General features: G+C 48.5%; 1 protein-coding gene and 1 long non-coding RNA gene across 3 annotated transcripts in view; one reads left to right on the top strand and one right to left on the bottom strand.

Moving 5' to 3' along the window:
• The first annotated feature begins 88 nt into the window (after positions 1 to 88).
• LOC311598907 lies at positions 89 to 18961 on the top strand. Its single transcript, XR_014779704.1, has 5 exons — positions 89 to 491; positions 2515 to 2612; positions 2873 to 3024; positions 5598 to 5709; positions 18535 to 18961. It is a non-coding gene; the product is annotated as an uncharacterized lncRNA (long non-coding RNA).
• The window catches only part of RAB3B (RAB3B, member RAS oncogene family), a 69980-nt gene continuing 57997 nt past the window's right edge, over positions 12374 to 24356 (bottom strand). For both annotated transcript variants that reach the window (XM_084784454.1, XM_084784453.1), the window contains exons 4-5: positions 24110 to 24234; positions 12374 to 12936 (exon numbers count right to left, since the gene is read on the bottom strand). In XM_084784454.1, coding sequence (XP_084640580.1) covers positions 12749 to 12936; positions 24110 to 24234 — 313 coding nt within the window. In that variant the 3' untranslated portion in view covers positions 12374 to 12748. The remainder of the gene's footprint in view (positions 12937 to 24109; positions 24235 to 24356) is intronic.

Below are 24356 nucleotides of genomic sequence, written 5' to 3'. Positions count from 1 at the left end.
CCTGTTATTATGACCTTAAAATGATGTATAAATGAACACCTTATAACAGCCTGGAACCTACAGGGCATAATAAAAGTGTTAGCTGGAGCTGACTGTGGAGTCTGCGCCAGCCGCTAGCCTGAGTACTGGCATATCCTCACAAGTGCTCTAGAAGATTGGCACAGTTTTACAAATGAGAGATGTGTAACAGAGGGATCATGTGAAACCAGGCGAGCGCCGTGTCCAGGGCTCGGCGTAAACGGCATGTACGCACAAGGCAAGGCCACCGCCACCTTTACCAAGCAAACGAAACTTTTCCTGATGATTAACGCAATGCATGAGTAGAATAGGACAAGGGGTGCAACGGAGACAAAGGATTCCCTGAGGACGCCATGCTGCAGTGTTGTTGCTCTTCCCGGGCGAGTGGCCCCGCGTTCGGAGCTGTCTTGGAGTACCTCAGCGTTATGCTGAAGGATGCGTACCTTGGATTTCAACAGCACTCGATGTTGTCAGTAAGTCTCCTTCATTCATGTGGCCCCCAGACGCCTTAAGCACATTTGCCTATTGCTTGCGCAGCTTATCACAGGAGGAAAAATGTGTATCTCGCGGCCAGTAGTCTACTCCATAGTAGGCCAGCAATCCCAGTCTAGAACAGCAAGTTCTTTGACAAAGGGAAGCGCAGCTCGCGGGACAAAGGGGGGTACAGAGGGCAACATAGGCAGGGGCTTCAACCTTAAATTTATCCTGTTTTCCCCTCTGATCAACAAGAGAGTTGCCCCCTCTCCCTCTAAGTGCCTCCCCTATCTACTACTGTTGTCTGAAAATATCGTCACCGGGCTTGGTGGAGCACGCCTGTAATCCCATTAGTAGGGGAGGCAGAGGCAGGTGGATCGCTGTGAGTTAGAGGCCAGCTTGGGTTACAAAGTGACTCCAGGACAGCCAAGGATGCACAGAGAAACCCTGTCTTGAAGCACGCGCATGCACGTGTGCACGCACACACACACACACACACACGCACGCACACACACACACACACACACACACACACACACACACGTGCACACAAACAAATTTAATACAATTTTTTTATTTTAAGAAGATAATTCTTTTAATTACAAGAGATAGAAACACATGTTTACCAATCACAACTGGAAGGGAATCTGTTAGCTCACGTAAAGCCCAGCAGACATATCTATGAGGCTTTAGCATAGCTGGAACCAAACGATTAAGTTATATTATAACTATTATCTATGCCTTAACTCCACTCTTCTCTGGAGTGGCTTTATTGTCTGACTGCTCCGGGCACATCCTTCCAATACAGCCATCGGGACAGGGACAGAGTGCCTCTGCATCATATTTTGACCAACAGCCACAGATCATAGGTAGACTAGGATCAATAGTCTAGGATGACTAGCCTAGGATCACGCGTTATGCTGAAGGATGCGTGCTATGATTGATCGACTAAGCCTGGAAGAGAGTTTAGTTGCATCCAAACCAAATGAATTACAAATAGGAAAGGAGCGGTTGCCGCAGAGGAAAGCAGAGTGTGGTTTCCAGAAGAGAAGGGAACACTTAGCCAGACGAGAAAGCTATCCGGTAGTTACAGGAGTTACAGAATCAGATCATTCCACAAAACGTAGCCAAAGATTAGACGGAGGAGAACAGGTATGGCTTTGATGCCTTCTCCCATCTGAGAATGGAAGGAGAGATGGAGGAAGGTGCTAACTAGAGGCAGACATCTGAGTGCAGAGCAGGCAAGTGTGTGTGTGTGTGTGTGTGTGTGTGTGTGTGTGTGTGTGTACACGCATGTCAAAGGACAAGTTTTAGGAGTTGGGTCTCTCCTTCCATCTTGTGCATTTCAAGGATTGAACTCAGGTCATTAAGCTTGGCGGCACGAACCTTTAATCACTGAGGCATCTCCCGGGCCCATCGTTGTAAGACTCGTGACTAAATACAGTATCCAGGGCTTCCATTGTCTCTACTCTGTCCTTCTAGAGCGCTGTGTCCATCTGGTCTACCAAGGTCTACATAGTGAGGAGGCATTAACCAGGTTAAAGAAATGGGTAGGGGTTCCCCGCTACACCATGCCAGATCAGCATGAATCTGATGCCTTCTTAGAGGCGTCTTGTTATACAAGTGAGTGAGAAGCAGGTGGCTGAGGGGTGAGTAGAGCACCTTCCACATTTTCCTGGGGGTGACCAGTTCTGTGCTTTGGTGAGCGTCACCACTTTCCAGTTCGGAGTCCCCTCTGTGGGAGTTAACGCTGATCTAGGCTACTGGAGGCACACACTGACCCTTGCTTTCTAGCTCCTCTGGTCAGTGACACTGGGCACCGGTCAGCATTCTGGCAGGTTCTCCAAGTGCTCTTGATCACAAAGCCTTCCCTAGTTGTTGCAGTCTGTCCTGACCGTCCATCGGCCCTGTCTGAGTCCTTCAAGATCTTCCTGTGCTGCGTCGTGACTTCTGTCGCATCATATGGTGCAATATCTTATTGTGTATATTGTGCTGGACCATTTCCACACAATTCCCTTTTAGGGTCTCTGAAGATCACCTCGAGCTAGAGTTGCATGTGGCTGTGAACCGTCCATCCCGGGAGCCGGGAACCAAACTCCAGTCCTCTGCCAGAGGAGCAGGTGCAGTGCCCTTAACTGCTGAGCCATCTCCCACCCACGCCCAAACAAATGGAGGTACCATCCACTGCTTCCATAGCGTGTCTGCCACTGTATGCCCATCCCCTCTTTATATTTGTACATTATATATTTCACATTCACCGAAGAGGGGTGCCAGTACACAGAACCCAGGATTTTAAATGCATTAAACGTCTGCTTAGCTGAACATCTGATGCAGAGAGACATGAAGGCTAATATTCCTTTCTCTGGTCATTTCTATACAGGGACAACTCCAGTTTTTGCTAATTGTTCCTCCCGAGAAATCCTGCTCAGTTTGTTGTGGTGTGCCTCCTAAGCTGGCACGAGACTAGCCTGATCCCTGGCTGAATAAATTAGCAGTGACAATCAGGGGAATTGAAGATGACGTGCAGACCAGGTGAGGCAGCATCGCTGTGACTCGAGTGGCCCTGGCTCTGTGATATGAAGAAGCCATTGCTGTTCTGTTTTGCCTGGGGATTTATTTCTGAGGACGGTGAGGGGGATGTGTTCCCCTCCTGTCCCATTAGCACAGAGGACGTAAATGACGCCCCTCATCTCTGCCAGCTCTGTCCGGTAGGCAGAGTTCAGGATTAGGGCTCCCTGTTCTTGTGAGGGAAACTCGACTTTGTTCTGAAACCACACACGCATTTTACTATCTTCACTCTGTCTTGAGTAGGCTGCTTCATGGGTACAGACCTCGGGGGGGGGGGGTTTCTCATCTGAGTACTGGACTAAAACCCCCCCATAATGTTGTGTCAAAGACCAGCGGGGCTGGGTAATAAAGTGCTCCAGGCACTTTGTGATTTTTTTTGGGGGGGGTGTCATCTATTCTAACTGTAGGGACTATGGGGTCTCCTGTCTGCTCCTTCACAATAGCTCCACTGCCTTGTTCACCCAACCCCCAAGAACACTGCTGCTGCTGCTGCTGCTGCTGCTTCCTCATCCTTTTCCTCTCCTCCTCCTCCTCCTCCTCCTCCTCTTCCTTTTCCTGCTTCTCTGCTTTTAGCTTCCAGATATGTCTTTGAAACCAGCCAGGGCCAAAGTGTGTTGATCCTGACCGTTGTAGTTTGGTTCCTATGGCCAAAATATGTCCTAGGCGTTTGAGGTGGGGAGAGGGGTCGAGGGAGTCTTTGGGGAGTCGTCGGGAATGGCTTCCCAGAGGAATTTGCTCAGTGTCATCCTGGGGCAAATGCTCCGTCCTCAACCTTACCCAGTATGTAAAACCTTACTTTTTCTTTTGTTTTGTTGAGGCAGGATTTTAGGCATACCACTGCATCTAGCTTTTGTTTTTTGTTTTGTTTTGTTTTTAACGTGGGTTCCTGGACTTGAGCTCAGATAATTAGGCTTTTACTGTGAGCATTTTTATCTGCTGAGCTACCTCACCCACCTGAAAGAGGACATGGTTGTCCCACCAATCACTCCGGTACCTGCTGGTGGCCCCGCCCTTCAGTAAGCCAAACAACGTCATACAAAAGAGCTGTTTAGAGCCATGTTCCCTGATTCTTCCTTTTTTCCTGACCAGATTCTTCTCCCTGACCACTTCCTAATTCCAGGCTCTGTTTCCTGCTTACAATCCCCCATATTTTCCCTTCACGTATGGTGCTCTCTTCAGCCCTAGTGAAGATGCAGAATTAGATTCGTCTCTGCATCACTGCCCGACTGGCATGGCATCATGTCGTTAGCATCACACATCTGGCACCTATGTACCAGGCTCTGCACTAAGGGCTTTACATCCCTCATTTAGTCATTGTAATGGTTTGGAAAGGTATGACTCCCATAGACTCACGTGCGTGAATGTTTGGCCTATGGGGAGTGGCATTTGTTGAAGGAAGTGTGTAACTGTGCAGGGGTGGGGGTGGGGAGTGTGGGATGGTGTGGGGGGGATGGTGGGGGGGGGTGGGTTTTGAGGTCTCCTATGCTCAAGCTCCACCCAGTGTGGAACATAGTCTCCTGCTGCCCGTGGATCAAGACGTGGAACTCTCAGCTCAGCCAAGCATGGGGGCACACACCTTTAATCCCAGCACTCGGGAGGCAGAGGCAGGCAGATCTCTGTGAATTAGAGGCCAGCCTTGTCTACAAACGGAGTCCAGGACAGCCAGGGCTACACAGAGAAGCCTTGTCTCAGAAAAAACAAGAGCAAAAACAAACAAGCAAGCAAACAAACCTCTCAGCCCCTCTGGCACCATGTCTGCCTGCATGCCGCCATGCTTCCCGTCATGATGATAATGCACTAAACCTCTGAAACTGTAAGCCAGCCCCAATCAAATGTTTTCCTTTGTAAGAGTTGCCTTGGTCACGGTGTCTCTTCACAGCAATGGAAACTCTAAGGCATCATTCCACCACCCCTGTGAGGTAGATATTATTTTCATATTACATATGAAGTAACGAAAACTCCAAAGTCACAAAAACTAGTGATTAAAAAAAAAAAAAATCAAGAATTGAACTTGGATCTGTCAGGCTGCCAAAGCAGCTATATATAAGCCCCTCTATACTTAACTTTTCTTCCACAGCCCCTCATTGGACCCCATCCTGAGGTCTCATGTTTCAAGAAATTTAAAGATGATTGGCCGCAGGCAAATACCTCGTCCCTCGGTTTGTCAGGCTATTTGTATGGCAGATTTTGTCCTCAGAAAGATCTTTCTCCACTCTGCCTGCCACACGCATTTTACTCAATATATTAAGTCTTCCTTGAACTGGGATGTATTTCTGGCTCTTAAACACAGCTGCTTGCTGCCTCTTCTTAAGTCTGTGCTCCAGTTTCAACATCTCCTCAAAGATTTTTTTTCCCCTCTTATTTTGCTACCCTTGAGGCACCTCTATCCTAGGTCAGGCAGGCATGATGAGTCAGACCCATCAGCCTTGGATGAGTGGTAGAGGGTCACACAGCCTCATATGTTTTTATCGTACCCTAGAAGGAGGAAGGCTTTTGTAGCGAAAGGATCCTGCCAAAATCCAGTTTTCTTCTTGCAGCTCTTACAGAGAATGGGCATGGAATCAACGTGTGCATTGGTGCCAAGAGGGCCCGATAAAACCATCTGGTCCAAGCTCCTGAAGGCCTGAGATACGGGGTGACTTAACCAAGGTACCACAGCCTTCTTTATCCCAGTCCATTGCTGAGCCAGGATGCGTCAGAAACCAACGGGTGCCAGGAATCCCAACATACACCGCAGGGACGTGCTGATTGCTGGGCTCTCCATTGGCGTTTCCATCCCAGGTCTCCTCTCTCAGAGTTTCTATTTAAGGATTTGCTGTTTGGCCACTTCAAAATGATAGATGTAGGTTGGCAACGTGACATATGCTGCATACCCAGTCTGGTCAGTGATGGATTCTCATGATGGTGGATATCGCTGGGAAGGGCTGAGACGTACAAACAGATATGGAGAAAGGAGTACTGGGGGTATTAAAAAGAGAATAGTGGAGAGGTTTATTTATTACATATACAGTGTACACCTGCACACCGGAAGAGGGCATCAGATCTCATTATAGATGGTTGTGAGCCACCATATATGGTCACTGGGAATTGAACCCAGGACCTCTGGAAGAGCAGACAGTGCTCTTAGCCACAGAACCATCTCTCCAGCCCAAGGGCCTCAGTTTCCTATTCAGATTATAGTCTCAATCAGAAGGTCAACACCAGTGGGATTTCTTGAAAGACCTAGGTTTGTTTTGTTGGAGACAGGTTCTCAGGTATCAAAGGTTGGTTTCCAATTAGACCTATATTGGAGGATGACTTTGATCCTCCTGCCTCCACCTCTCTAGTGCTGGCATTATAGATGTGTGCTGGCACTACCAGCAATTTCTGCAGTGCTGTGGATGGAGGCTTCAGACCTGCCAGAAAGCACTCTACCGACTAAACTACAAGCCCATCCTCATCCCCAAAAGGATTGAAAGATGTTTCTGGGTTAGAATGTGACCGAGAAAGCTTCCGCTCACCCATGCACAAGTCTGGGTGGCCTTGTGGAAGATGAGACTATACTGAGAGGGACCGCAGCTGACTACTCTAGTCACCTGTGCTGGGACCCTAGACATGTGGGAAGAAAAAAAAAATCAAAGACTATCCAGCTTCACCTAACACCGTGAGTCTCACACACACACACACACACACACACACACACACACACACACACACACACACACACTGTGCTCTCTTAAGCCATGGGGGGGGGGGGAGAGAGAGAGAGAGAGAGAGAGAGAGAGAATGAGAGAGACAGAGACAGAGAGAAAGAGAGGGGGTGGGCGGGGGATCAAACATAGGACCAGCCAAAGCCATTAAGTGTTTGTTTTGTTTTTTTGTTTGAGACAGGTTTTACTCTATAGCTCCAACTGACCTGGAATTCACTGTGTAGCAATCCTCCTGCCTCAGCTCCCAGTTGCTGAGATTATAGGAGTAAGCTACTCTTTCCAAATGCCAGTAAGTCCTGAAGTGATTTGTTGTTTCTCAAAAGCAAACAAGAAGAAGAAGAAGAAGAAGAAGAAGAAGAAGAAGAAGAAGAAGAAGAAGAAGAAGAAGAAGAAGAAAACAACAAACTATGAATCACTCTGGGATGGATAATCATAACACTCTTAATTTTTGTTTGTTTGGTTTGGTTTTTTGAGACAGGGTTTCTCTGTGTAGTCTTAGCTGTCCTAGACCCCCTCTGTAGACCAGGCTGGCCTTGCACTCACAGCAATCCACCTGCTTCTGCCTCCTGAGTACTGGGATTACAGGCGTGCACCACCACCGCCTGGTTACACTCTTAATTTTTGAAATACTTGTGTTTGATCAGCTAGCAATGGTTGTAACTAAAAGATGAAAACTAAATTGATGATTGTAAAAGCAGCAGCCCATGGGTAGTGGAGGGCTTTGTGGACACTTTCTTGAAACAGCTTTACAATGGTGATTTGGGTTTCCCAATTACCTGTTCCTGTAGCATCATGTATGTGTCTTTCCTTCACAGTGCTTCATTATATATATATATACACATATATGTATACATACATATATGTATATGTATGTATATATATATACATGTATACACACATATGTGGATATTTTTTTCACTGAGACAGGATCTCTTGTAGCTCAGCACAGTCTCCACTGCCCGTGTAGCTGAGGACAGCATGACCTTCTGACCCTCCTGCCATCACCTCCTAGAGCTAAGATTATAGTCATGCGCCGTCATGCTCACATTATACAGTGCTAGGAACCCTGTGCTTCGTGCATGCCAGGCAAGCACCCTGCCAACTGATCTACAGCCCTGTAATTATATGTGAGTGATGGTTTGGCAGTGTCTAGACAACCATGAAGCTACACACTACACGAAGGCAGGGACTGTGTCTACTTTGCCAAGGACATATTAGACACCGAGTTGCTGAATGAATACTTTATATAATAGATTTAAGTCTTAAAAAAAAAAAAAGTAACAGCATTTATCTCATGGCCCAGTCTTTTGTATACACTAACAAACCACGTGACGTGACTTGATTCTTCAGCGATGGCAAGAATGAGAAAACTGAAGTTGGTGGACACTGGGACATTCATTGCTGTGTTTCCTTTCCTCTCTTCCAAACCGTTGGCAAAGTCAGGCAAACGTTTCTCAGCTACCCCATGAAGCCCAAGATCCAGGGGAGGAGCTTTGGAGCAGATCATTGGTTTTTATTTGTGATATTTGTCCAATGTTTTGTATTACTGGGCCCTTAGTAGGTACTTTTCTTTCTTTTTTTTTTCCCCATTTTTTTTCAAAATAGGGTTTCTCTGTGTAGCCTTGACTGTCCTGGACTTGCTCTTGTAGACCAGGCTGACCTCGAACTCAGGTACTTGGAATAGGTGAATTTCTTCTTTGAGCTGATCCAAGACCTAGCCCTGGCTCCATGGCTCAAGGGCTCGCTGGGTGTTTAGGGGATTTCCTCCCACCACTTGAACCTTAATCTTCTGGTCTGTGAAATAGTAGGCTGGAGAAGAGTCTCCTCTAAGCCACTTTCCCTATCTAGTATTTGATGGGTCTGAGTGCCCTAGGTGCACTGTACCCCACTGCTGCTAGTACACATGACAAATACCACAGACCAGTGGAAGCAACTGGAAGCCACAAATCAGACTTGCAGACACACATGCATTTAAGACAGATTCTACGCACTCCTGACCTACTTTCACCTCTTTAAAGGTCAGTGTGTGTGTGTGTGTGTGTGTGTGTGTGTGTGTGTGTTTTAAACCTTCTTTTATTCGGTTTGTTTAGGACGATGAAATCTGGGACAAGTTGCCACTAACACATTTTATGCTGCTCCTACCTCGGTGGCTAATTGTGCTATTACTGTGATTGATAAACGCTGTGCTACAATCAGCAGGAAGTGGCTGCCTTCCATGCAACAGAAATGAGGTCATGGGGCAGGGCTGTGGGATTTCCATCTGGAAAGCAGGTCTGTTTGTTGCCTCTAGAAGAGCTTGCACAATAATGCTTGACTCTTGACTCTGTTGCTCATGAAGATGCTTGCTCTCCTGAACTTAGACGAGTCAGCCTTTCCCTGGACATGTGCTATTATTCAATATAGGTGCTAAAACGCCCAAGCGTTATGAAGCCTCTGATGTGAAACTTTAGTACTAAGGCCGATGGGTGCTATTGTACTCTTGCTGCCTTATAACACACAAAATTACACGGGACCACAGCCCTAAGAAGGGAATGCGGTGTTCCGTTGTTTGTTTGTTTCTCTTAGTCAAAGATGCCAATGTTTGGAGCATAGAGACTGCTCAGATCACTGCCTGGGAGCCAGATAGGTATTCAGGTATTGATCGATTGAGGCAGATACAGACAAAGCCAGCACTTGGCCTTAAGGAACGACGGGCATTTCTTACTTGCGTGTCCATGGGATCTGGTTGCCTCAGATCTCCTGTGCACAGGATACCCGTCACCTCAGGTTAGGCCGAGGAGCCGAGCAATTTGTTAACATACCACCGGCAATACATCTTTTCTCAAGTGGACTTGGACCTGACAACCTTGGCAGGATTCCAAGCGTCGGGATCGCATCCTCGCCTTTAAATGAGGTTGACTAAAGTGCCTCCCTCGCAAAAACGTTAGGAAGACAAATGAGTTAATGCAGGGACATTGCTGGGAACAACGCACCTTGCAGTGTAAGCACAATGCCCGACAACACCACTGATTAAAGGCAAGGTCCAGCCGGGTGGTGGCGGCGCACGCCTTTAATCCCAGCACTCGGGAGGCAGCGGCAGGTGGATCGCTGTGAATTCGAGGCCAGCCTGGTCTACAAAGTGAGTCTGGGTCAGCCAAGGCTACACAGAGAAACCCTGCTCGAAAAACCAACCAACCAACCAACCAACCAACCAACCAAAAACAAGGTCTAGACATCCTAAACTCCAACCCTACACTGTCTTCCACAGAACATCGAAGAACGCAGCTCTTCCAGGGAGCTGACGCTATCTGGACCTTTCATTCAATCACTGGACCTGATGCCAGCTGGATGTGGCTCTCCAGCACAATGAGCTGATTTGGAAATACAGAAAACGGAGAGATTTCCCCCTCAAACACACTCTGATTGCTTGAAGTAACACATTAACACAGGGGGCTGTGGAGATAGGCTGTGGTTGGGAAGAAAGACCTTCACTAATTATTGGCAGCTCCATGTCATTATTTCAGGTAAAATACATTTATGTTCCCGTGTGCATAGCAAGCCAGAACCAAGAGCTAACCAACACTGGCCTCAGATTAATTTTACTACCTCCCCTCACCCTGGTTTTTGATGAAGGGGCTTTAACGAGCCATTGCCTATCTCTCTGATTAATGCTAGGCGCAGGCACAGAGGACAGAGGTGTGGCCCCCAGGGATACAATTTTCCTCATCTCCCCCGACCCCGCTTTCTCCTTAGATTTACTCTGCCTTGACTCACCTTTTCCACTTGGGCAGCTCAGGAGAGTCTGACAGGTTAGGAGAAGTGGGCCAGATGGGAGGAAGACCCTCGGCAGAGCGGATTTACAGGGAGGTCTGACCCCGGGAAAGAGTAGGTCGCGAGTCTTGCTCTTAAATCAGGGAGACTCAGAGTAGAGATGGAGAGACTGCTGACAGGCAGCAGAACCAGGACAAATGGGGGGCAAGATGAGGGGTTTCCATGGGTCCATTTTCAGTGTGAAGCAAAGCTAGGTTCTGACTGTGAGAGCTCTGGTGCCTGCCTGGAAAAAACATGCTTGCCTTAAAAGAAAAATTGGCGGGGGTGGGGGTGGGGCAAGGGGGGGCAGGAGATGGCTCAGTGGTTAAGAGCACTGTCTGCTCTACCAGAGGTCCTGAGTTCAATTCCCAGCAACCACATGGTGGCTCACAAGCATTTATAATGAGAGCTGATGCCCTCTTCTGGTGGGCAGGTGACCTCCAGATAGAGTGTTCATATATGTAAAATAAATAAATAAATCTTTAAAAAATATATATTTTTTTTGGTTTGCACAGGGATCTGCAGGCCAGGCTGGTTTGGAACACCTGATCCTTCTGCCTCAACCTTCCATATGCTAGGATTACAGGCATGAGCCACCGCTCGCATCTGATGGAAGGTGTTTTAAGATTTATTTATTTATTATGTATACAGTGTTCTGCCTGCATGTACACTTGATGGCCAGAAGAGGGCACCAGATCTTATTACAGATGTCTGTAAGTCACCATGTGGTTGCTGCCAGTGCCCTTAACCTCTGAGCCATCTCTCCAGCCGCAGAAGGTGTGTTTTAAAATAGAGATATTGGTGGAGTGAATGAAGTCCAGAGTAAATGTCTTTAGTTGACACTAGCACAGCCATGTCAAAGACCACAGTGCCTCGGAACTACGGAAACAGCAAGGCCTTCCCGTGGTCCATGAAGGAGCGTGTGCAGAAAGTATCAGCCACAGCTTCCTGTTCCTGGTGACTACAGACTGAGCCTGCTCCCCTATAGGGATGCGCCCCCGCCCCCTCCCCCCCCCCCCCCCCCACCTCTCCGATTAGCCAACTGCTTCTTCATTTGGCTGAGCATAATAACACTGGGTTTTCAGGCTGGTGGCGGCAGTCTCCATCGGTGCCCACAGCCCACTGTATCCCAGCGTTTTTGGACCGGTGTCCGTGGGCTCTCCATGGCTCGCCGCCGTAGGCGGGTCAATGCCAAAGCCACGCAGGTCACAGCAGACCTTTGGCTGTGAGGCCTGACAGCCACTTGTCAGAATCGGAAACTTTGGAACCGACAAGTCAAACTAGGTAAGTTTGGGGATGAGATCGTTAGCTTCAAACTTTTCAGATTCTGGGAGCCCAAGAATAAATGAGAAATTGTACGGCATTTCCACAGTCAAGAACCAGCTGGAGAAACTGGGTGTGACGTACACACCTGTATTCCCAGCCCTGGCCGTGCCCGAGGCTTTTGAGGATTAGGTTCAAGACCAGCCTGAATCAAATAGTAAGTTTGAGTCCAGCCCGAGGCTACCTCGTGAGACAAAGAGGCGCTAAAAAGTTGAGACCTGTGCCTGTCTGTGTTGCTCTTTTTTCTCCTTCTCCTTCTAGTGCTTTCGGATGAGAGGGACCTTTGACATTTTGCAGCCGGTAATCCTTCTTTTAAGTGTGTTTCTGACTCAGCCTTTGCTCCTTCAGCATCGCCAGCGCCAGAGCTCTCCAGAGATTAGCACTGTCCTGTCACCACAGCAACTGCCCAGGCCCTGTGGGCATCCGTGGTAACAAGCTCAGGGCTTTGCAAACCAAAGCTTGGCTTTGCAGTGAGAGCAGCCCGGCAGGGAGCCCGATAGGAAACAAGCTGGTTGTACTTTGAGACATTTTCTTTAATAGGATTAGCTGGGCAGGTGGGCTTCACCTTACACACTGGCCACCCTCTGAGGCGTGGGGGTGGGGGTGGGGGGCAGGGTATCTTGGTAAATGGAGGAAACTTTATTTTAAGGGCAGAAAAGATTCTTTCCAAGTCTCTATATTGAGCATCCTTCATAAAAGGGGGTTTTCTGTCATGAAAGGAATCTTTATCCACGCTGTAACCTGCACTGTTATTATCTGTCATTGGGCCCCTCTGCAGAGAACCATAGGGGCTGGCAAAGAACTCAGCTTGCTTTGGGTTGGTAGTGGGCAACAAGTAACAGAGAGGAGCAAAGTGTAAGTGGGCACGACACAGGGAGGCAGGAGGCCTAGCAGGAGCAGTTTTGTTGCAGCAGTGGAGGGGTATCTGAGAGACGCGTGGTCTTGGAGGCGCCAAGCACGGAGGGGTCTGTGTCCAGCGAGTCAGACATCTTATCACAAATGGCATCCACCAGACGCTCAAAGGCCTGCCTCACGCTGATGTTCTCCTTGGCACTGGCTTCAAAGAAGTCAAACCCTAGAGAGAGAGAGAAAAGTGATATAAATACAGACCCCTTCCCATCCCTTCTGCCGGAACCATTTTGTACCCCCCCCCACCCCGTCCCCCAGCGGAGTTCTCCAGATCAACATAGGCCGAGCTCAGACCTGAAATAGGGAGGCCTAATTCCACGCACACAGGAGTCTGCCCCAAGAGACAGTAGAGGCCAAGGGTTGCCCGCACACGTTTTAAAACCAGATATAGATCTTGGCTCCACCAGGGACTACTTAATCCTGGGCAAATAATTTATTCTGCTTACAGATGAACTTTTCTTAGTTTGTTAACTAGGAATAATAATTTTATCTTCCTTATAGAATTACTTCAGTGTGAACTGGGCTGAAATGCCTGTGACTTTTATAGCCCGAGGAGGAGCGTGGAGGGTGTCAGGTGCTAGCGGAACGAGTGAATGCACGTGTACAGAATTAGAGCACTTCACAGGTTCCAAAGCGGTTAGCTAATCCATTACCTCACTCTCTACTCAGGTGGTGCCCTGGGGGAAGGAAGGAAGGGGTGCCAGCCACGTGATCCGCACAGCACCTGTGCTGACACTGTGGCTCGGGGAAGTAAGCTGGCTGCATGCCCACAAGAAGTAAAAGGCCCAGTGTGAAAGCCCAGGTTTTGTCCTGCTGGGGATAGAACGCAGGGCCCTGCACATAACAGGCAAGTACTCTACCACCAACTCCACTACATGCTAGGGCCCCTTTGGGGGACCTTTCCTTCTTTCTTCACCTCCCTCTTTCTCTATCCTGTCAAACTCTAGTCCGGTCTCTGGAGGAGAGGTACCTCAAGAGTCACGGTGAATAAGTGAAGTTGTATTTGCTTTTCACCTTCGGTAGCATCACGCTGTCTCTTTTTGGCATCCTTAGCATCTACCGAGCATCTATGTCTTCTATGCTGTACACCAAGCTAGAAACTTCACAGATACCTTCCCGTTTAACCCACACAGCAGCCTGGTGGGTAAATATCAGTATTCCTAATCTAAAACGGGGAAGATGGACCTTCCAGGAGATGGCAGAGCTCACACAAGTCACAAGGCTGTTTTAGGGAACTGAGTTTGGTCTCTGGTTTGCCTGGCTCCAAAGTCTGTACACAGCCCTGCCCCTCTTTTCTTTATTCCCTATCATTCAATTCCATCCGCTAGTGCAACTGTGGGTGTCTCCCCCGCCGCCCCCACCCCCTCAGCCCCCACCCCCACCCCCTCCGCCCCCACCCCCACCCCCTCAGCCCCCACCCCCTCAGCCCCCACCCCCTCCGCCCCCACCCCCACCCATCAGCCCCCACCCCCACCCCCTCAGCCCCCACCCCCACCCCCTCAGCCCCCACCCCCACCCCCTCCGCCCCCACCCCCACCCCCTCCGCCCCCACCCCCACCCCCTCCGCCCCCACCCCCTCAGCCCCCACCCCCACCCATCAGCCCCCACCCCCACCCCCTCAGCCCCCACCCCCACCCATCAGCCCCCACCCCTACCCCCTCAGCCCCCACCCCTACCCCCTCCGCCCCCACCCCCACCCCCTCCGCCCCCACCCCATTTCTTTGTTTTGCTTTTGAGACCGAGTCTCTGTATATAGCTCAAACTGGCCTGGAACTCACTACGTAGCTCAGGCTAGCCTGGAACTCGTGGTCCTCCTCCTCCTCCTCCTCAGTCTCCCAGGTAACTGCCGTCCCAGGCCTGGGCCACTACACCAAGCTTTCATTTGCTTTCTTTATGGAACTGTTTGCTTTTATCTGACTGCCACGGGAGTCTGGATCTGGGCAAACGACCACACTTGTCTGAATCATTTAACCTCTCTGATTCCCAGACTTCCTCGCTTGTCGGGTGGGAATAATAACAGTCTCCCACAGAGAGCGATCGGGAGGACTGAGTGAGACAAAGGGTAAGTTGCTGTACAAAAGCTGTCTGTTACAATGACAGCTGCTTTCTGATGCTCTTTCATCCTTCACTTGCACCGCTCCATCTCTCTCCCCGCCCCCCCCTGCCCCCCCCCCCCCCCCCCGGTGTATCATCTCCCACAAAGAAGAGGGTCTCTTTCCACCTCCCTGCTTCCTCTTACAGCCTGCCATCATCCACATAAGAGCTTGACGCCCAGGTACAAACAAGGCTCCTTTTCCCTGGCCTCACAGCTTGAAGGCTCTCTCTCCTGCCAGCTCACCTCCAGCTGAAGCCCTCTCCTGTGGCCTATTTCCTGACCCGAGAACGACAAGTTAAAGAAGCGCTTGCTAATTGCAGGCTTGTGATGAAGAAGGGGGGAAGGCAGCAGCTGGCTCATTAGCTTCAGGCCTCAGGAACCCAGCAGCTTCAGAGCCCCTTCAAGCATACAGCTCTTCCTTAATGAATATCACAGAAGCGGACTCCTTGGTCCTTTGACCGGCTTGCCTGGGAAGGGTGATGCGGGAACTAGGCTTTCAGCATCAGTGTGGATGAAGATGAAGACCCAGGTCATGTGCAGGCCACAGATCCTTTCTGAGGAGTGAGCACTGGCTGGGGAATGTGCCACATTACACAGGTGGGCAGTGGGAAGAGGCCTGGAAACCAGCCTGAGCGTCAGTATATTTCTATCAGCATGGGCAAGCAGCCTAATTGCTTTCAGCCTCCACGTCTCCAATTGCAGGAGAGGGTGACTATCACCTGCCTCACAAGACATGTGACGAGACTGTCATGTGGATGGGATGCATAGCAACTCACCTTTCCACACGTTGGTTCCCCCACTCAGCCCTGTCACCATCTCTCAACTTTGGAGATCTTTTTCTTTGGGGGTTCAGGGTTGATCAGCACAGCAGATTTTTACTGAGCACTGACATTTTGCCAAATCTTTTACTGAGTGCTTGGGACCTGGGGAGATCAAACCTAGTTCTGGAGACTCATTAGGAAGAGTCTTGTCGATCAAGCATATCTGCATAGTTCTTAGTAGCTCAAAAAACAGAATCTTAAACAACCTGCTGAGGGAGGGAGGGAGGGAGGGAGGAGGGATGGAGAGACGGATGGAGGAGGGATGGAGAGACGGATGGAGAGCAAGGCAGGGCTTCTCACTTCTGCTTCATGGGTAGGGAAATAAAGGCTCAAAGGTAAGGGAGAAGCCAGGAATCTATCTCATGCCTCCTGGATTTGCCCTCACTTGGAACAGTGACAGAACAAGCTATGACGTTCTGAGTCAGAAAGGGACGGAGGAAAGGGAAGAAATGGCAAGGGAAACAGGGGCAGCTTCCTGAAGTTAGCAGGGAATATAAGCCCTTAATGTTAGAAGTGAACAAAATTCATTTCACGTTTCATTCTGCGGAACCCAGAATTCCATTTCCCTCTGCCAGAGCACCTGTCCCCATATGTGGTAGAAATCCATCCAACTGGGAGATCCCCGAGGAGGGTCTGGGCCGTTCCGTGGAGTGCCAGCCCAAGTGGAGGAGCAGGTGCTTGGTGACAGAAGTAGGAAGGAGCAGTGAAGATGTGGTAGGAGAGGTGTGACCCGCAGGGGTCATGACCGCTTGGCTCAGCAAGCATGCAACGGCACAGGCAGAACCCGTGCTGCGCACCAGGGACACTGAGGCGAGTCACATCCAGTCCCCACACTTGGCAAGCACCTAGTCTAGTGTAGAAGATGAGCATGCGGATATAGTGGTAAGTGTTGGGACCGTGGGAAGCCAAAGGGCACTGAGGGCACAGAAGAGGTACCTATCCACGTGTGAGGGACAAACTAGACTTCTCGGGGACAGTGATGCCGATGCAAACATCAGCCAGACAAAGACACTGGACTGTGAGTGTACATATGCATGTCTGACACAGCAGGCAGGAAAAACCCGCGTGACCATGGAAAGGGGGGCTGAAAACACCTTTCTGTACACTAAAAGGACCGAGACAATTCGTTATCAATCACGGCGGGACATGGGAGACCTGATGTCCCGCGCCAAAGAATGTCTTACTGTTATTTCAAAAGTACCTAAAGTCTGCACATTCAAATTCAAGCTACCACCTCACAGGTCTAGTCAGCTCAGAACAATCTCCAGTGGACTTTCAATTACTGTCAGACTCCTGGAAGACTCTTTATTAGCAGGCCCAGGTGGTAACCTTTTCCTCCGGTTCGTTAATAAAGTGTTTCAGGCGCAGAGAGTCTGGTGTGGCAAAGAAGATGACAACCAATTAAGTGGACCAGTCACCCCTGGTCCTTCCTTCCTCTAATTGGCTTTCAGAACAGTGGGATTTCTTCTGTCTTTAATGGAGTCCAGTTCTCAACTGAACCTGAAACGGTCCCCATTTCCAAAATGGTGGAGAGCTCCGCCTCTGAAGCCAGCTGCCGGAGGTCCGCAGACTGAGCCGACACCTGCTTCCGCACTTCACCTTGGAGTCTACTTGGGAATTAGCAGCCAGCTAAACTCACTCCTTACCGCGACCCTGCCCCTGACCCCTTCTCCACCTCTGCGTCTCCATCATTTCTTAGCTCTCAACTTGCACCCTCTTGCTTCTTGATTTTGCCGAGACACTCGCTGTTTTCCTTCCCGGGCTTCCTCTCTTTCTTCTCAGGTATTTTGACAGTCACAGAAACAATCTACCCAACACCATGGCTTATTAACATAGCCCAGGCTAGCCCCAAACTTGCAGTCCCCTTGGCTCAACCTCCCAAGTACTGAGACCGTAAGCATTAGACACCAAAGTTAGGAGCATGTTTTGTCTTTTTTTTTTTTTTTTTTTTTTTTAATTTTGTGGTATTGAAAATTGATCCTAGGGCCTCACACTAGACACTGTACTGCTGAGCTAACTCCCTGGCCTGTTAATTTTTTTGACCATCTCTTCCCATTTTATTTCAACTATGCTCTTATATGAAACTTGAACTCTCTTGTCTTGGAAGTATGTCACAGGAGCTAAAAGAGGTCTGAGTAACTTCATATCAGCCTCAGTGGCTTAAAACCCACGGCCCTGTACCTTTTGACTTTTATCACTGTGTTAACATACCTGACTCCAACTACTTGTGAAGAAAATAATTTACGTTGTTCACGATTCAGGGGATTCAAAGTTAGCAGAGCACAGTGCAGGCTCTGCGGTGATGGCTTCCCTTCAGCTTTGCCTGCATTATCTCATAACCAGTAGTAGAAGAACCAGGAAGTAGAGAGCTCGGAAGGGACACGGTTAACACTGGTATATTAACCCTTTCAGTACAGGTATAGTGGTTAACACCCATAATTCCTAGCACTCAAGAGGTCGATGAAGGAGGATCAGGAATTCAGGGCCAGCCTTGCCTAGATAGCAAGTTTGTGGCCAGCCTGGGCTATCTTTAAAAAAAAAAAAGTTCTCATAAATGAGCTCAAAGGGTATCCCCGTCTAAGAGCACAACCCAATGGCCCAAGTTCTTCCCAGTTGGCTACCTCATAACCGCTCTGCCATTTCCCCATACTAGCAGCCTGAGGGCAGTGCTCTCGGTTAAGGTGAACACTCAAACCACACCAAAACCACAGCAACCCGGCAGGGCGTGGATTCTTTTCCGGCTTCTTACTCAGGCTGCTGAAACATCAATACTCTCCCATCCGCACCTCTGCTCCTGCCCTCACTCTCCCCGCCCCCGCTCGTAACCTTCTCCCTTACTCTTCCACAGAATTGTTTCAGCTAGATTCCAACCAAGAGAAGGGGGGACCGACTCTGCGTTTAGACGAGGAGCAGCTTGGCTATATGGATGGCGAAGGAATCGAGGAGAGAAACAGCATGGAGGAGACCTAGAACTCCCCAGCGAATGAAAATGGTTATGAAATCATCAGAGGCAAAGGAAGCTGGAGCCATGGGAGCAAGGGATTAGGAGCGGCAGACCGGACGGGTGTAGCTTGCCAAGAGAAAAGACTCCTCCCTTCTCTCCCTCTTCCATCCTCTGGCCCACAGCTGGCTCAGTCAGAAGCCACGCTCTGAGGAAACACATCCTGAAGTCATCAGTCCTCCCTCCCAGAGGGGGACACAGGAAATGATGAAAGTTAAACTTGCTAAAGATGCTCAAAATGTCTTTTTATGGGTCATAAGCATCTTAAGAGCAGAGAGCTGTCAAGTGCTCAGGACTGAAGGCAGAGGACCCATGGCCCTCTCTGCCAGGCATTTTCCACCTCCACCCATTGCCCACAGGGCCTGCAGAGCTTCCGGATCCTCCAACAGTGGCCTTGATCTTGTGACTTGCTTAACCCAATGAAGACGGATAGGAGCAATGTGATCCGAGTCCCAATAGACACTTTAAGAAGCTTGTTTTTGTTTAGCCATCTTGGACTGGATCCTAGAAGATATGTCCAGATATGACATGGGTGTCTTTGCTAAGGGTCATACTGAACTAGCACCGCTCAGGGGCAGTCTTTAGGAGTCAGCACTATGGCTGAAGAGACCAACACTAACATCAAAAACTACAGCACTTCTCCCTTTGACAGCTGCTTCCCAAACCAGAACCAGGCCAGGAACTGCTGGCAGAACTCTCTGGACGTCCACCTCTGTGAGAAGGCAATGAAGCCAAAGAGGGCGACAGCTCCACGTGTGAGTGGCACTGGCGTGTGTAACAGTCCCTCTGCCTGGGATGACCAAAGAGCCGAAGTCACATTTCCTGGGAAGATCTGACCTGGCTCCACCCACCTCTCCTCTGCCCTTCTCCCCAGATAGTAAAAGGGTACCTATGCCTATGGTGGGACCCTAAATCATAGTGTACCCACTAATAAAAATTCACAGCCAGGCGTGGTGGTGCACACCTTTAATCCCAGCACTCGGGAGGCAGAGGCAGGTGGACTGCTGTGAGTTCAAGGCCAGCCTGGTCTACAAAGTGAGTCTAGGACAGCCAAGGCTACATAGAGAAACCCTGTCTTGAAAAACAAACAAACAAACAAAACAACAACAAAAAATTCACTGGGAAAGTAAAAAAAAAAAAATTTTTTTTTTTTTTAGTCCAAAGGCTGTTTGAGTACTGAACCTGCTGCCATTACTTTATGGCTTGGAAGGTTTTTATTGTCTTGGGCAGGGGATGGAATTCAGGTTCTAAATGTGCTTGTCCAGCATGCATGAACTCCTAGGCTCTGTCCCAGCATTGACTTAAACCAGGCAGAGCGGTGCATACCTGTAGTCCTAGCACTTGGGAAGTAGAGGCAGGATCCTGGGCTCCATAGCAAGTTCAGGACTTTCTTGGGATTTATGGGACCCTATTTTAAAACAAAAACAAACGAAACTCTCCTTCCTTTGTAGGCACATTTCTCTCTTATCTGCCTCTTTCAACTCTAACAAGCATCATCCTAAACCAGAAACAGAAAGGGACTGAGAAGCCCTTTTCTGAGGGGTACACAAAGACAAACAACCACGTCATATGTTCTGGGTGGAGGAAAAGTTCTCTGTACTCCCAAAGATCCACCTTCCACAGTGTCTCTTAAACCTCACCCAGGTCCCAGGGGCTCAGAGAGCACAGAGGCTGTAAACAGCTTCAAGTACTAACTGCTGGCCACGTCAATAGCCTTGCCTGAGTGAGCTAAGACAAGAGACAGGCACTCCTATAAGGTGGAGAGCAGTGCTGCTACTGGCCAGCAGACCTCTGAATCGTGTGACTGGGAAGTCCACTAGACCCAGGATGCCACTGCACTCTAGATTCCTCAGAGTGACATATCCCGTAGCCTCCTTTTATAACCAGATGCTGTGTGGGGAATCAGATAGACCAGAGAAGCTCCAGATTCATAGCTCCCCAACTCCCACAAAAAAGACACTTCTACCCCTTGGGTGCATATGCTCTTACCAAAGCTTGGCGTTTAGCCCTTAAACTAGATGAGTTCCCTGAGAGAGAGACTCTAGCTGGAGCAGAGGGCCCGGCTCTCCGGGGGCCATCTTGTCTGTATATCCTGGCCAGGCTTTTCATCAGGAATGACAAGCACTCTACAGTGAGCCCCATGGAACTGCTCGGTCTCCAGGGACAGTGAAGCAGTGACCTGCTTCACAAGGGTCAAGACTTCTCTATCTAGATGTGTTCCCCTCCAAAGGAGACTATTTGGACAACTCGCATATGATGCCTGCCCGTTCTGAGCCTTTGTGACATTTTTCTTTGTGGATAGCTATAGAAAGCCAGGGTTTAAGATCCCAGGAAATTCACCAGACTTTTGGGTAACTTAAAAAAATTTAATTTGATTTAAGAAGCTCACAGGGCCTCAGCCCTAGGCAAAGAACTACAAGTAACTTAGGAAAGTGAGACCTGGAGAAAATTGCCTTCCTCAGGGAAGAGCGCTCCAACTGGTTATTAATATCAAGTGGCCATCCGTAACACATGCATCCACAAGCAACATTGCGTGGACTCAGCAGAAGAAGCAAAGGGAAAGGTGAGATGTAATTATATTTTAATTTTTAAAACTTATTCTAAAATTTTTATTTTTAAAAATAAAACTAGTTTGATTGAAGACTTTTATTACTAATAGTAAGATTATTAATCAGAATAATCACAAATAATAGCTCTCTTGGGTATAATTTACTGTATAATTTGCCCACTTATATAATTTGTATTTATTTGTATAATTATTTGTTTAGCATCTCTGTTTAGCCCAGGATTACCCTGACAGTGGAAATTACATATGCTCCCATTAATTATATCCTTAGTGCCAGGGCGGAACATGGCTCAGAGTATATGCTCTCTTTATATTATTATTTTAAAAAATATTTATGTACTGTATGTGTGCATGTGCATGCTTGTCCACATGTGTATGTGTGAGTATGCATGCGTGTGTATGTGTGTGTCTGTGCACATGCATGTGTGCACATGTGTGTGTGTGTGTGTGTGTGTGTGTGTGTGTGTGCACATGCACTCATGTGTGAACTCCAGCTGTCAGGGCTGATGGCAGGAGCTTTTACGTGGTAGGCCTGGCTCCCAATACATATTTTTCAATGGATAGATGGAATATATAGATATTTACCCTGAGCCAGATCCTTGGGAGGAAGCACACACATTTCCTGTTCTCAAGGACCAGGAAGAGAGGTTAGTCTGTAAGCAGACGTGCTTACATGGCTACCTTGGTCTGTCTAATTCACTACGGCTCTCTTCAGTGCACGCTTACTCTCACTGCCATCTGTGTTCTCCTAAGGGGTCGCAGGTTGGAAGCATGAAGGGATGGCCTGAGGGAGGCCGGGTGTGGGCCGCACCACATGCTTACTGTTCTGAGAGCAAAGTGGAGTGGAGATGCTTTCCACATGGAGGGTCTCTGATAAAGGAACATGAGTCCCCAGATGAGCTCACCCTCCTGCTGAGCACTTCGGGCTTTCTCATCTCTAGCCAAAGCCATCTTGGTTAACAGGGATGGAGAAGAAATACAAGCAGAACCCGTGCCCATCTTTGCTAGAAAGGTCAGTTTTTACTACACACACACACACACACACACAGAGGCATGCATGTATGATACAAATACAACATACAGTCCACACTAGCATATCATAGAGTTTTCCCAGCTATAAACCTCAGTGTCTGTGCTCTAGAATGTCAGAGTCTAACTTTAAACTCTCTATTCCTCAACAACAATTAGAGTGACAAATTTGTAGGAAAATCTAGTCTCTAGAGGAACACTAAACATTCGGCAGACATGGAAGGAACTATTGGTCTTTTTTTTTTTTTTTTTTTTAGGATTTTATTTATTTTATGTATATGACTGCTCTATCTGCATGTACACCTGCATGCCAGAAGAGGGAGTTAGAGGGTATAGATGGTTGTGAGCCACCTTGTGGGTGCTGGGAATTGAACTCAGGACCTCTGGAAGAGCAGACGATGCTCTTAACCGCTGAGCTATATGTCCAGCCCTGCTCCGTGGCAATCTTACATCGAACCCATTGTGTGTGTGTGTGTGTGTGTGTGTGTGTGTGTATGTGAGTGTGTATGTGTGTGTGTATGTGTGTGTGTGTGCTGCTATGGGGCACCGAGACACGCCTGGGCATCTGGGCCTCAGTGGAACACAGGGACGAAATGCTTCCAAGTTGGGAAGAGAGCAAGCAGCACTGAGCTACAAACCAGCTGCATGGCTTTGCCTTTTCATATATGTTGGCTTTTGCTGTTGTGTTTTGGTGAGAGGCATCCATTTACATGAGGGGGAAGAAATGGCAAGAAAAGGCTTATTATGCTCAGCACCGCGGTTTCTGGAGATAGCGCGTGCGATTATTCAGCTGTGTCCGCACAGAGTCTGCTCTACAGCTGCGGAGCGTCCCTGGAACAACGGGCGTGGCTTTTATAGTGAGGACACCCTGAACCACATAACAGACTGTGTTTCACTCTTTGTAGTGGTTGCTAGGAAGCCCAAAGGCAATATTTTGGTCTACCTCTTGCTGGTTCCAGGGCCACAGAACTTGTGCCATCCACACCTACCTGACTCTGGTTTTCTCTTATCTTCCTCTTACCCTTGCTAAAACTTTCTCACTTTTTTCTTTCTTTTCTTTTCTTTCTTTCTTTCTTTTTTTTTTTCCCAAGACAAGGTTTCCCTGTGTAGCCTTGGCTGTCCTGGACTCACTTTGTAGACCAGGCTGGCCTCGAACTCACAGAGATCCGCCTGCCTCTGCCTCCTGAGTGCTGGGATTAAAGGCGTGCGCCACTACTGCCCGGCTTATTTTCTTTTTTATTCCCACATTACATTTATTTATTTTTATATTTATTTTTATTTGTTTTTTTTTTTTTTCGAGACAGGGTTTCTCTGTGTATCTTTGGCTGTCCTAGACTCGCTTTGTAGACCAGGCTGGCCTCGAACTCACAGTGATCCTCCTGCTTCTGCCTCCCAACTGCTGGAATTAAAGGTATTCTCCACCACCGCCCTGCTATTACATTTATTTTTAGTAAGCTATCTCAACTCCTTTCTGGATGGATCCAGTTTAAAAACAGTGTTCACGTATTTAAATTTTATTCATATATTCACTATAGGAGAAAATACAAATGAATCTAGAATCTTGAATCACAGAGTCCATATGTACATGACTTAAATATAGAACAATGAACACAGACACATAGGAACATTATTTATCATCACAACCCACCTTAACGTCACAAATAAAAGCCCACTCTTGTTCCCTATTTATTCTCTTCCATGCACGCATGAGCGCACACACACACACACACGCACGCACGCACGCACGCACGCACGCACATGCTGACGGGTACACACAGAAACACAAGTACATACACATACAAGCATACATATGTGTCATATACATACCAAGCTGCTCTGCCAGGAGCCGGCCCTTCTCAGCTGGGACCACCCTCTCCTCCTCCATGTCACACTTGTTTCCCACCAGAATGACCTGTGCATTGTCCCAGGAGTAGGTCTTAATCTGAGTAGCCCTAAGGAGAGACAGAAAAAGAATAAGAATTCCCCCACCTTTCCAATTCGCATGCTGGTGGGTGTTTGGAGTGCTGTCTGGCAGGCACGGCATGGCTGACCCACCCTGAAACAAGAGCCCCTT

This window comes from Acomys minous, assembly GCF_964271855.1.
Source record: "Acomys minous genome assembly, chromosome: 6".
Classification (NCBI taxonomy): domain Eukaryota; kingdom Metazoa; phylum Chordata; class Mammalia; order Rodentia; family Muridae; genus Acomys; species Acomys minous.
This window is presented reverse-complemented; position numbering and strand designations above follow the sequence as displayed.